Genomic DNA, 13,444 nt, shown 5'->3' with positions numbered 1-13,444 from the left:
GCGATGTACAGCCACAATTATTGAGTAGGCTGGGGCTGCGAAAGACAATAAAAAATAACCTAAAGTTAGTCATTAAAAAAATACATTAGGTATAAAAAGTTAAATAATGTTAGTGAAACTAAAAATAGTAAGTTACTTTAAATACTTATACAATTCTTTAGTTGTACTGTTCTATTCTATCATATTCTAGTGCTGCGCTGTCTCAACGCTACTCTATGACCTGTGGTGCGCATGCTCAGCTCCTGGCTAGGGAAGAAAGGAAAATGTCGCTTTCGAGGTAAGTCTTTCTGACAAGTCCATTCTTGCGTTTTAAAGTTGTTTAAATGTGTATGTTGTTTTTGGAATGCGCATTGTGCCCTTTTATGCGACCTATAAGTGTTTCGCAAAGGGAAATGTGTTCGTTTGACTTGTGAACTAGTGAAAAACTACCATCTGTGTTTAGCGCCGGCTAACGTTGCTAGTAAATACACGGCGAACGTAGCATGCTAGCATAGCAGTTGCCCTGTAACGCTTTTCAACTTAGTGTATGGTACAATCAAACGGGCATTTCACCGACACAATGATTGCTATCAGATATATCGTCATCGATCTTCTGTGCATGTTTGGGTGTTTTATTTATAGTATTATGTTATTAAGGAAAATAGAACGGGCTAGCTAGGCCGCATAGCTTCATAGTCAGGTGGTCTACATGTGTCTGCTGGAGCTGAAGTTCAACCCCGGTTGTATTGGATTCCTACAGCTTTTTACCCGCGCCGACCCAGCTGTCGCAGGACCAGTTGGAGGCAGAAGAGAGACTCCGGGCCAAGAAGTCGTACTCGACCGTCGTGGTATCCTCTCGCAATGAACCCCCGCCATACGAGCACCGAAAGGGCTGGGTTCCTCGTGCACTTGAGGTAAACATGACACTAACTGCCAAGCAGTATGGACTATACACTGCCATTGAGAGGTATATAATTAAGATGAAATGTTTTATATTAAAAGCAGTGCTTTGTATATACATGTTTATTGTGGTAATCGTTGAGCTTTGTGTCAATATTGTTTCTTCCACCTCATCTTCAACCCACATAATATCTTGCTTGTTGCCATCTGTGTTTGCGTAGGACTTTGGAGATGGAGGGGCTTTTCCCGAGATCCACGTGGCCCAATTTCCCCTGGAGATGGGCAGGAAGAAGAAGACGTCCAATGCCCTTGCTGTGCAGGTTGACGCCGAAGGGAAGATCAAATATGATTCAATCGCCAGACAGGGACAGGGAAAAGATAAGGTAAGCCATTGCATGAAGAGCGTGGGTTATATGTGACAGATTTAGTACACACAGTAAATACTGTGGCGGAAAAGATGCATGCATTCGTGTTTGGCATATTTTTCTATTCTACTCTGTGAATATTCAAAGTCTTAATTATGTACCCATTCATATTGAGCATAATTTTATTTATGTTAAGAACTGATATATTGACAATGTAGCGAGCCTTGGCTGTACATCGATGGATTACTAACTTGCTTACCTCCTCTACGCGTGTAGGTGGTCTTCAGTAAATACACCGACCTGCTTCCCAAGGAGGTCCTGAACGATGACGCCCCAGAGCTCCAGCGGCCCGATGAGGAGGCTGTCAAGGAGGTAAATCCTAGAGCTGTTTGTGGACATGGCTTCTGGTCTTTGGAAGGAACCCAATGGAATAAAGATCTCAGCCAATAGGATCGTATCTGGTTGATGTTAATGGGATTTAATTGATCTGAAATGGGTTTGTATTACCTCCGAGGTACTACTGAAATAAATTGCCTTGGATAAAGTTGTTTGTTCGACGGTTAAAGTAATACTTTTACTTTCGAGACCAAAAACAAAAGCATAATTCCCTAAACAAACGTATTTCGGTATGTTCTCCGTCTCCAGCTTACAGACAAGACTCGGGCTGCCCTGGACAAACAAGTGTCTCAGAAGATCGCCGCTGCAATGCCTGTGAGGGCCGCAGATAAACAGGCTCCTGCCCAGTACATCAGGTATGTACCAGTGCATGACACCCATTCAGCCAGGCATTTGGATACAGCCAGAGCACCGTGGTTTGTTATGGCTTTCCAAGGACGTGACACGCATCCTCTGTGACCATGCACTTGAAATCACTACATTCAACAAATGTGTGGATCTTCACCTCAAATGTATATATTTTTCTTTTAAAGCTTGGGTAGGCTTTTTGGAGACACTAGCCAGTACTTGAATCCTCCCCTCTCTTCAGGCCTTTCTCCAAAGCCAATCAAACCAAAACACTTGACTAGCTCGCTAGCTTCAGCAATATGTCTGCCTAGTCTTCTTGAATACTCTGGTTATTTGCAATCAGTGCAAAGACGTGCAATCATTTTATTTGGGCCGTATTAAATTATGAACGCTTACTACAGGCCTTTGGCAGCCACAGGTACCATATTTTAGAATTATTTCTGATACATGGTTTGCTGTTTGATGTTTGCACGAAATTCATAAAAATGTAATGTGTTTTCTACCCCTAACTCTTAATATGTGACATGATGCATGTTCTGGGGCTGCTAATAGTCATTTGTGTAATGTGCATTTGGTATCCAAAGGTTAGATCTGGTTACAACTTTTTGGAAATGTCCTCTACTTGCAGATACACTCCATCTCAGCAAGGAGTGGCCTTCAACTCGGGGGCAAAGCAGAGGGTCATCCGCATGGTGGAGATGCAGAAGGACCCAATGGAGCCCCCCAGATTCAAGTATGTGAACGACACCTCTGCCTCCTTCCAATAACTAGGTGGACCTGAATTGTATGCATGTAACTTAATATCAAAGTCTGCCTGCTTTACTCTATGAAAAACCAGTTTAATTAGTGGCTGTTAAAGAATGAGATTTATGTGGTTGTTTTTTGTGTCCTTCAGGATCAATAAGAAGATTCCCAGGGGTCCCCCCTCTCCCCCGGCCCCTGTTCTGCATTCCCCGAGCAGGAAGGTACGATTCACAATATAATTTATTTACTTTTATCCAAAAGTACTGTGAGTCGGCTACAAATTGTAGGATACCTTTTTTAGACTATAGGGGAATTGATCGAGGTTTAATGACCAACTCCAAATTTGATGACCAACTCCTTCCCCTTCTTTAGATGACGGTCAAGGAGCAACAAGAGTGGAAGATTCCTCCCTGCATCTCCAACTGGAAGAACGCCAAGGTACTGTTGCAACAGCTGTCTCAAAATGGCCGCGTGACCTTCAAACCAATCGAATATATTTGAATGTTAAATCTGAATTTCTGTTTTTTTTTTTTCAGGGTTACACCATCCCCCTGGATAAGCGTCTGGCAGCTGACGGCCGAGGTCTTCAGACCGTTCACATCAACGAGAACTTCGCCAAGCTCGCCGAGGCACTCTACATCGCTGACAGAAAGGTCATTGTCTTGGATTTAGTATTCGTTCTGGGGAGCTGAGACATGCCTGCATGTCTTTGGCAATATGTAGGCGCGTTTGACTTTTATTTTAATAGCGCCCATTAAAAAAAAAGTTAAATCTAGGTTTTATATGGACAGGAGTGATATTTCAAAGATAAATAAAAGCATAAGAAGGTAAAAATCTATGAAAAACACTAAAAAGTGTGTATATGGAGTTTGGACAGAAGTCAGAACTTCAAGTAGATAAAATTCAACCCTAAACTACTTTCCTGAACTGCCATTGGTAACATTGCATTTTGTCCTGTGCAAAGATTGCAAAGATGAATTGGACAAAATGGATGTTTAGTGGAGCTGTCTTGACCGTGGTGCTATTTCTCCATAGGCCAGAGAGGCGGTGGAGATGCGTGCCCAGGTGGAGAAGAAGATGGCCCAGAAAGAGAAGGAAAAGAAGGAAGAGAAGCTCAGGGAGCTGGCCCAGATGGCTCGAGACCGCAGGGCTGGGATCAAAGGTCACGGAGACAAAGGTCGGTCTCAAGGATGTGTGTGTGTGTGTCTGTTGTACACCGTTGGGTTGAATGAAAATAACATTATTTTTCACACAAGCCATAAGAATGCAGATCACATAGAAAAGGTCATTCGGGTGCATCGACACATAATCGAGAGCAAAATGCCTATTGGACGGTTTGGAAAACACTCGAATGCATTTGAATCCTGCTGTGTTTTAATGATTTCTCCACTGAATTTAATGTTCATACACGAAAAAACAACAGCCATCTGCTGATTTTTTTTTATTTGGTTTTCTTTTTTGGTTGGCAACAACAATACAATAGTTTTCTCTCCGTTTTAGTTCTAACCTGCTACTTCTGCCTCCTCTGCTCGTGTCGAAGCTCATGTCAAACTCTTCTGCTATACTTGACCTTTTAATCCCCAATAGCATTCTTCCTCGCTGCTCCCCCGCGTTCTTTACTTTGTTACGAAACTTGCCTCCCGCTTTCCTTCCCTCACCCTCCCGACTGCTGTTTCCTCCCGCTCCCGCCTGCTCTCGAGTGCCTCCCATCTTAAGGCCCAATCCCATTTTTTACCCCCTCCCCCTTCAAAACAAGGGGGAGGGGGAAGGGGTAGAAATGGGACTGGGCCTAACTCTGTCCTCCTGCTGCCCCCCCCCTGCGCAGGGGGTGAGGACACCGAGGCCAGGGAGCGCGACGAGATCCGCCATGACAGACGGAAGGAGCGGCAGCACGACAGAAACATCTCCAGGGCCGCCCCCGATAAGAGGTACTGTCTCTCAGCTAATTCCCAGGGCGGCAGGAAGTAGGCGCGCCCTGTCGGCGGCGCTCGCTGAAGCCATTAGGAATAAACCGGTCACCTGTTGTGATCCGAGAGCCGCGTGGCATTCAGTGTGCGATGTTTATTTTTGCCATATTCATGTGGCTGTAGTTAAGAATGCAAGAAATGCTAAAAAGGGAGAGTACTGTCTTAATCTCGGCAGGTACTCAGTTATGGTGCTTTTTGGTGTTTTTGTTATTTTCTTTTGCAATAGTTGCAACTAATTTACACGTATGAAAAGTCTGTGTTTCTGTGTTTTAGACAGTCTAAACCTTGTTTGGGGATAACCCTACATCGGTTCCATTTAGAAATGTGTCTAGTTTGATGGCTTGGTTAGTGTCCTGCATCACTCCCTCAGGCCTCATTCAGACCAACCAGTGGTTAAACTGCCGTTTTTCACCACCGTGCCTTATTTGGTCTGAAATGAGGCCTTATTACCATTGTGAATATCTGGTCAATATCCAATATCTATTTCACACAGCCTCTCATACAGTGCATGACTGCACAACGGCAAATACCTTTGACTATTCAATGAAATTTCCTGCTCAAAATTAGCCAAAACACATATCAACATAATATAAAATGTAAAGTACATGCAAAAGATTTTCGGTGACCATTCCTTGGAAATCCTGTATGATTTTTCTTGATGAGTACTCGTTCACTCTATACATGTTTGCATCCCTAGTTGCGGTCCACGTTGTGTCCACATTGGGGTCTGACGGGGTTGGGGGGGCGACAGAGAATGAATGTCATGTCATCCAAATGACAATTCCTGCTGTCATCAGGAGCGAGCATTTAACCTCCATTCCCTGCCGCTTCTGCCTAACTCCGGAACGGCGGACCTCTTCCCAGCAAATTACACAAGATAGTTATCACATTTTGATACCGCTGTGGGGTTAACTGCGCCCACAGTTTTGGAGGGCTTGTTGAGAGTCTTTGTAAACAGGATTGAAACGGCTGACATCTGTCGGCACTTATGTTTTTTGCCGCCCTCAACCGTCCCACCGGGAACAATCCCATCTAATCGTACACATCTTTTTTTTTTGTGTGGTTACAATAAAGGGTACATTAGTGTCAAAGTAACCGCCTCGTTGGGATTTGTCTTGCACGTTTGGTGTGTTTTTCAAACAGGCGTGTGTGTGTTTGATTTCCAGGTCCAAACTGCAGAGAGACCAGGATCGAGACGTCAGTGAGCTCATCGCGCTGGGTGTGCCCAACCCCCGCACCACCAGTGAGGCCCAGTACGACCAGAGACTGTTCAACCGCAACCGGGTTAGTAGAGCGCCTCCTGCAGGCCCCCTGAAGTCCTGTTTCGCATTATGGGTCTTTTGGGTCACGCTACTACAACTCTGGACAGACATTGGCGCTCAGTGATCTTTGGGCGCTAGACTTTAGGGACATTCCATCCTCACAGCCTGTTACAGGTGCTCAACCTTCATCTCCAGTGATGGCTTCAGTATAGCTTTAGCTTCATAATGTTGAGCAAAACATGGTGTTGCCCTCGTACAGATCATTTGCATTGTTGCTATAGCACCGACATTCAGGTCAAATTGGCTACACTGGGCAAGCCTTGACTGTTGACTGTTTTGGGCTTGCACAGCATGCAAATGCAGATGTAATGGGTTGGTTTACTTCGAGGCATGCAAAATGATCGTGTGGTAAATATTTGAGTGACGGTGCCAAATCTATTTGATCTGACTAGTTTCCTTTGGGCAGGTAGTCACATTTATAGTCTTGGATCCAATTGTGATTGGTTAGACAGATTCTCTTTTCCCGTCTACACCTTATCCTGTTAAGGTGTGGTGACCTTCTCGAATATATCTTGTTTTCTAACATTTCCTACCATGTACCACTCTCTCCCTCCCCCCTCTCAGGGTATGGACAGCGGTTTTGCGGGCGGTGAGGATGAAACGTACAACGTGTACGACCAGCCCTTCCGCAGCGGCAGAGACATGGCCCAGAACATCTACCGTCCCAGCAAGAATATCGACAAGGACGCGTACGCAGACGACTTTGAGAACCTCACCAAAAACAACAGGTGTGTGTGTGTGACTCAAATGATTCAAAGATCATGGATCAAGAAAGCAGTATAAAAGATTATTTGATCCACCCTCGTTCAACACATGGACCTATTTTAGTAATTTTCCAACAGATTTCTTATTTATATAACAAATTTTAAGAATGGATTAAAAATCCAAGACGGTAAATCGGTGTAATCCAGCATCCTAAATCGAGGTGCTCGTTTGAGGCTTATCATCAAACCATGTATTCTCTTTGGGATTGACGTCATTTCCTGATCTCCCAGCGGGCCTCGGTGTCCTTGGTTTCACACGGCCACCCTCGGCAAACAGAGCTTAGCCTGGCCCATATGTTGGCTGGCCACCAGCGCCAAGTCTGTGCCCTTCATGAACGGCCCGTTAGTTTGCTCGTTGGCTTTGGCATTGCTGGGGTCAGGCAGAGAAACTAAACAAGACACTTGTATTTGTTTAGATATCTGAAGTTAACCTTTACAGCAATGACGCCATTGTCAAGGCATACGTTTGTCAATGTTACTCATTCATCCGACGTTTCTTTTAATCCAAATTGACCCTTGAGTGGCGGTGGCATCCTGCTCCTGACTATAGTTCAAACTTTGGGGGACTTTTTGGGATCCATCAGTTGGCTGGGACACCCTTGTCGCCGTCCTGTCCTTGATGTATGCGGTATGACTCTAACGCCGTTCTTCCATGACCGCCCCTCTCCTCCTCCAGGTTCGTGCCCGACAAGGAGTTCACCGGGGCGGACCACGCCCAGCGGCGGGATGGCCCGGTGCAGTTCGAGGAGGATCCCTTCGGTCTGGACAAGTTCTTGGAGGAGGCCAAGCAGCACGGCGGCTCCAAGAGGCCCTCCACCAGCGGGCGCTCCAACAAGGACGACTACCACGACAAGAAGCGCCGCAAGGAGTGAGCGCCAACACCGCTGCACTGGTGCTAGCGGCGGCGGCTGAGGCTACGCAGCGGCCCTGGGGGGGCTTTGGTAGGACGGATCGGTTCTTTCAGACCCCTTTGGGGACCCTGCGAGTTCTATCTGGAACGTTCTGCTGGTTGTTGTTTTTGTGTTGTTTCGGGGTTCTTCCGTTTTTGAAGGAACCCTGAACGATACAAAAGAGGCCAACAGAATATTCAAAATGTGGCTCATTTTGAAAGAGGATGAATTGTTTTCGTTTTTGACTTTCTTTTACCACGGAGAGTTGCGTTTTGGTTGCTAGGTGATTTCAAGTGAGTTTACAGCAGTGGTGTTGTCGGCAGTCTGCCAGAGCTGTTTCTGCATCTCACTATTTTACTGTTCTCCTTGTAAGCTGCAACCAATGGCAATTCAAAGCCCTGGTTATGTCTTCTTATTTTTTGTATAACCAAACCAGCCCCTACAGAAAACTATCTGGGACTGTTTATATTTACTCATTTGTCTTTAGAATTTCACCATCCCAATGCAAATAACGAAATATTTGCGAATAATGTTTTTATTTAAGTCATGAGTGTATTTGTGAAAACATTTAGCAGCCAAACTTATACATACGATAGTGTATAGCATTCCTGTGAATCCAGCGTACCGTTCCTTACCATGATCTATAAAATGTTTGACGGATACAACCTCTGTTAGTGCTTGGATTTAAAGAAAAGCTCATCTCTATATTTCTTGTACAGTAAAATACATTTCCTACCATGGGAAAGAAAGTCTTTCTCTTGTGTTTTCAGTCTCAATAAACACTTATTGTAATAAATAAAACGTAGTTGAACAATCAACTATTTACTCCTTCTTGTTTCTGTGCTACGGCTTGGTGTTTAACTGGTTGAGTTTCATCTCCCTGTTGTGAAGGCTCTTGCTGTTATGTTGTCCATTAGCTGTGTAATTGTTCCAACGCTTCGCCGCCGCATTACAGCACACATAGTAATGTGTTCCACATACAGAGGTTTAAAGATCGAAAGATTATTCTCAGAAGCAATCAATTCCAAAAGCATGAACAGTAGCGGGAAGAGATTTACGCTGCAACTGAAATGAAAATAATTCCATTAATTACAATCCATTCATTCCTGCAACGGAATAAGCAAGTCATTACAGCCTCAAACAAATGAGAAAATCAGGCAAATGTGTAACTCGTAGCCAACTGCTAACTCATAGCCTACAGCCATCAGTCTGTGGAACTCCACAATTAACTAGTAATTCTAGTATTTGTTACGTTAATCATTAGCTGGAGATAATCAGTCCAGTTCTACCCCCTGTAGCTACAAAATTATCTGAAACTTCAGGACAATAACCGAAAGGAATGTAAAGACAAGAACAAATATTTGGTAAGACACCATATATGGGCAGTGGCTCTGGTTGCAATGTTAACGTCCTCATTTATACAATTCCCGCTTTGTACCACACAAACCAAGAGTGCTTTTTCCGTAGGTCACAAAGGCTAATTTACATACACACACACAACACATGGCGATTAACTAAATGTATTCCTTTGTAGATTTGGTCCTACCCCCTGAAGGCCTTACAGACCACGTTAATCTGAATGAATAATGACTCATTAAAATGCCCAAAGTACCATTATCCTTAATATTTTCTTACTCTAAATATAATGGCTCCTCTTAAGTAATTATAAAGACAAAACACATTGTTAGTGGGGTTCTCTTCGTTTTAGGAAGTCATTTAAGGATTATTCCTAGGCTTGACTGTTTGATTTCATTTTCTGAGCATGAACTAACCATCCTTCTATTTATAATAGATCATTCTGCCCTGCCCATATACAGATGGGGCCTCATCTGGCCCGTGCCCCCGCAAAATTATTAACTTCCACGTTTAATTTCTCCTCGCTGTTTAAAGCCCTTATCTGGCTGTCTCGTCTCTTCCTCCTTATCCAGACTTCATCTGGGAAGGATCCGATCAATTGGGGAAACGCTCATCGCCAGCATGATGCTTTCGTCAGCCGGGCTATCCAGAGGGTACCATGCAGGTTTAACCCCATTACACCAAGCTTCGATTAGAAAGGCGACTTGTGATTACACGTTGACCCACAGCTGTGGTGAATGCCTACCTTGGTTTTTCTTAGTCTTTATTACTACGGCGTATCGATTTTTTTGCCTGAACGTTTCAAGAGAATCTTGTTTTTCCCACATTGTCGGTGAGACTGGCTTTAAAAGAAAGTCAAGATTATATTCTACTTATCTTGTCCTAAATGACCTGCTATAGAACAGCTAAGACTTCCCAGAAAGGGCTTGGAAATGCAGGAACATGACGTTTTTACTTGATATTCCTTGAGTATATCTGACGTCATATTTAGGCCTGGATGCTTCCCGGTTCAAACAGTTCATTCTTAGCAGTGACGTGGTGTGACTGGCGGGATCTAGATTACTTTCACATTATTGGAGCCCTGGGAACTGACCGGGGATGATATCGCATGACAACAGCCCAAAGATAGTGGCCTGTCCTCCTGCGCCTCCTTCTCTTCGGCCCGTAGACAATACCTGGTTCTGGCAACTCCGCTGCTCAAGTGCTGATGTGCAGCTAATCATTCACCTCCGTGCGCTGCCCCCATGAGGAAGACGAATGGCTTCCTCATTCATGAAGGTAAAAGAGGAAATTGGTTTTACGGCTTTGTGTGCTGTTTGTGCCGAAAACAGCGAAGCGGTGTGTCACACCATAATGGGATGTTGACTTCCGCCGACAGCGAGATACACCCCGGCTTATTGAGTGTTCTCCTTGGCGGGAAACAAACAGAGAAATAATCAACTTTACTGAGTCGTGGCAATCTGTACACTCTATCCACTTCACGGAGGACAGTGTGGTCTGTTCTGTGATAAAGTTGTATTTTCCCTCCTTTCTCTTAATCACAGCGTGGCAATACACTTGGGGGGGAGGTGATGGATGACGCCGGAGACGTTTGTCTCGTCAGAAATGTCTCAGCTTTCAACAGATGTTATCATCACACTTCCTCTCGGATTTGTTTCATCCCGGCCTGAGAAGGCTGATGCCGTGGGCATACAACAGCATTGGACAGGTTTTATGTTTCGGTCTCCATAAAGAAATCACCTCGGCCTACTTAACACCTAGGCCTGGTGTTGGCGAGGATATTTTCTTTTTATGAGAGAATCCTAGCTTGCAGGTGTACAACTTGAGATTGATGGATGATATTTCATCGTTGAACTGCCGTTGGGTGTTTCATCCTATTCTTCAATGAAAACCCAATGCCATCCATGTTGTACCATATTTTAGAATAGCTCGTCTTGGAGTTATATAATAAAAAGCCCTGGGTAACTGGGTACAAGTGAATAGATGATTTACTTTGTTGCGATCAATTCAATTTTAGAATCTCCCATCTGCGGTGAAAGAACAATCTTATTTTGTGATTTAATATCAATAATCAAACTTTGTGCAGTAAGATGGAGATACTCCCACACTTACTCCTCTCCTTACCAGATAATTTGGCAGAGACAGCTTGAAAATAGAACAGTTACAATACAACAGGGACATCCAGGTGATTCTGAGAAAACCTCTAAGGCGCAATCGCAGCTTAAGACATATTTTATCTCCTTTCTCTTCTCACCATTTCTCCCATGCTAAATTTATTGGATGTTTATTTATCAGTACCTCCACATCAACTTTTTTCTACGATTACATCCGCCTACTCAATTGATGGTTGCCTGCAGCTTCATGAACACATTACCCACCAGATTTTCACTCTTCACCTCTTATTTTCTATGTACGTATTTCTTGACTTCCTTTCACATGTCACTTGAATATAACTACATCGCCTATGACTCGGAGTCAGTCAAAGTGAAGGGACATCAGTAACAGCGCCTCCAAAGAAACTTCTATCATCATCATCATCATCACCATCACCACTATTCCCTCTCCTTTCAGTCCCCCATTCATCACATTAGTTCCTCATCACCCTCATCATGCATTCACTACGATCCATAATTCACCCATCATTTACCTCAGCCTAGCACAGCTGCACATGGACAGAGAAGGAGACGCGGCGGCGGCGGCGGCGGCGGCGGCGGCGGCGGCGGCGTCCCCCCGGCCAGTCATTCTGTCTGTCTGCGGCGTGGCGGTGCGGAGCCATGGCCCTCATCTGACAACCAGAGGAGGGGATCAGGACCCCCCCCACACACACACACACACACACACACACACACACACACACACACACACACACACACACACACACACACCTCAGTGTCTTCCTCCGAGGATAATCCATTACAGACGGGGAGTGGGGGTTTAGACAGGCAAAACCATCTCTAATGGTTGTGTCAGTCAGGACTCTGAGCCAAACACCCCCCCCCCCCCCGATGCCTCATCGCAGCGGGCCAGCCACAGGGGGCCGCCACCGGGCCAACCCTGGGGGGCGACTGCCCCCTGACGATGATGACGGCTGCGGGGTGATTTTCTGCCACATCTTGGAATGAAGCCCAAACAACGTCTTCATAAACGCTGGAAAAGCTGTGGCCAGATAGAGAGAGAGTGGTCTCTAAGTCTGAATTATGTCTCTGAGATGGCTGTTTTGTTTTTTTCTATTGGCCGTGGTGGCCCGTATGTCTGATTGGGATTCACAAAGTCGTTATCTGGTTAATTATATAATTATGACATGAAATAGGGAAGGCATGTGGGGCCTAAAGTTTGATTCCCCAATGCTCACAGTCCACCTGTGAGCCTCCCTGAGCAAGATGCTAAACCCCTTCCTGCAAGGCACCTTATTAATGTCATCCAAATCTGCTCCAAGTCACTTTGGATAAAGCGTCTCTGTGACGAGTAAAAGGTAAATAGTAAGAGTGTAACAGTGTCGGTCCAAATTTCCTACGATAGTAAACCTATAAGCTACGAAAGCTTGTATATATCTTCATTTCCTTCTATATGCATCTATATTTTCCTTGATATTTAAGGTTAAAATGGAATTCTTTGATTGCTGCAGCAATAATTTGTCTTTGCCTGAGTGTCCAGGGTGTTTATATCCAATATTATTCATTTCTCGGAGTGGCCAATTGAGAGATGCATCATTTGCAACCACCTCACCTCAATTCATGACTGGAATTCTAAAAGGCATCGACATGGCCATTCATACTCATTCATACAGTTACTTGTGAGCCATTTGCTTCGCCATTTGTTATCTAAAACATTCAGAGGTTGGAGGAGGCTAGTGAAGTAAGAAAAATGACTTGCTGGCCAAGATTTCCTGGTTGGCAGCGCCGGCTCCTAATAGGCTGTCTAGCAGATAGGAGGGAGAGATTGATTCTACTGATGATTGCATTAGATAACATCGAAGCAGGGGAATTGAAACCGAGAGCGGGAATCCATCTTGTGTGAATAGGAAATCATGACTTAATTTGAATGAAAAATTGCTGTAAATGGCAGACACTACGGCACACAAACTTTGCAGGGGTGTGAATTATAATTATTGCATTTGTGTTTTGCATTGATATGGTGTATCCACACTGATTGGATTTTGGTGTTCATATTTTTTTGTCGAGCAACATTACAAAACCATAAACCACTGGGCCTAGCCCATTTCCGTTGTTTAGTGTGTAAAGTATGCTATGACTCTAACAAAAATGTTTGAATGTGTTAGTGATTAAATGAAAACTAAACCAAGGCACAAATTACACTTTCACTGTGGTTTGCTTAGAAATGATAAATATACATATATTGAATTGCTATCACTTTATTTAATCTACTCCTTACAATTCATTACTCTGGAAGTTA

The 13,444-nt window shown here is 44.3% G+C and overlaps 1 protein-coding gene across 1 annotated transcript; it reads left to right on the top strand.

Moving 5' to 3' along the window:
* Nucleotides 1–212: 212 nt before the first annotated feature.
* Nucleotides 213–8,427, top strand: snw1 (SNW domain containing 1). Its single transcript, XM_056581569.1, has 14 exons — nt 213–277; nt 740–893; nt 1,101–1,262; nt 1,521–1,616; nt 1,890–1,996; nt 2,617–2,721; nt 2,884–2,953; nt 3,105–3,170; nt 3,269–3,385; nt 3,768–3,909; nt 4,558–4,660; nt 5,866–5,983; nt 6,586–6,749; nt 7,462–8,427. Exons 1-14 carry the CDS (start codon nt 216–218, stop codon nt 7,655–7,657), a joined length of 1,662 nt encoding a protein of 553 aa, XP_056437544.1. The 5' UTR covers nt 213–215; the 3' UTR covers nt 7,658–8,427.
* The last annotated feature ends 5,017 nt before the right edge of the window (nt 8,428–13,444 follow it).

This window comes from Gadus chalcogrammus, chromosome 21 (assembly GCF_026213295.1).
Source record: "Gadus chalcogrammus isolate NIFS_2021 chromosome 21, NIFS_Gcha_1.0, whole genome shotgun sequence".
NCBI lineage: Eukaryota > Metazoa > Chordata > Actinopteri > Gadiformes > Gadidae > Gadus > Gadus chalcogrammus.
This window is presented reverse-complemented; position numbering and strand designations above follow the sequence as displayed.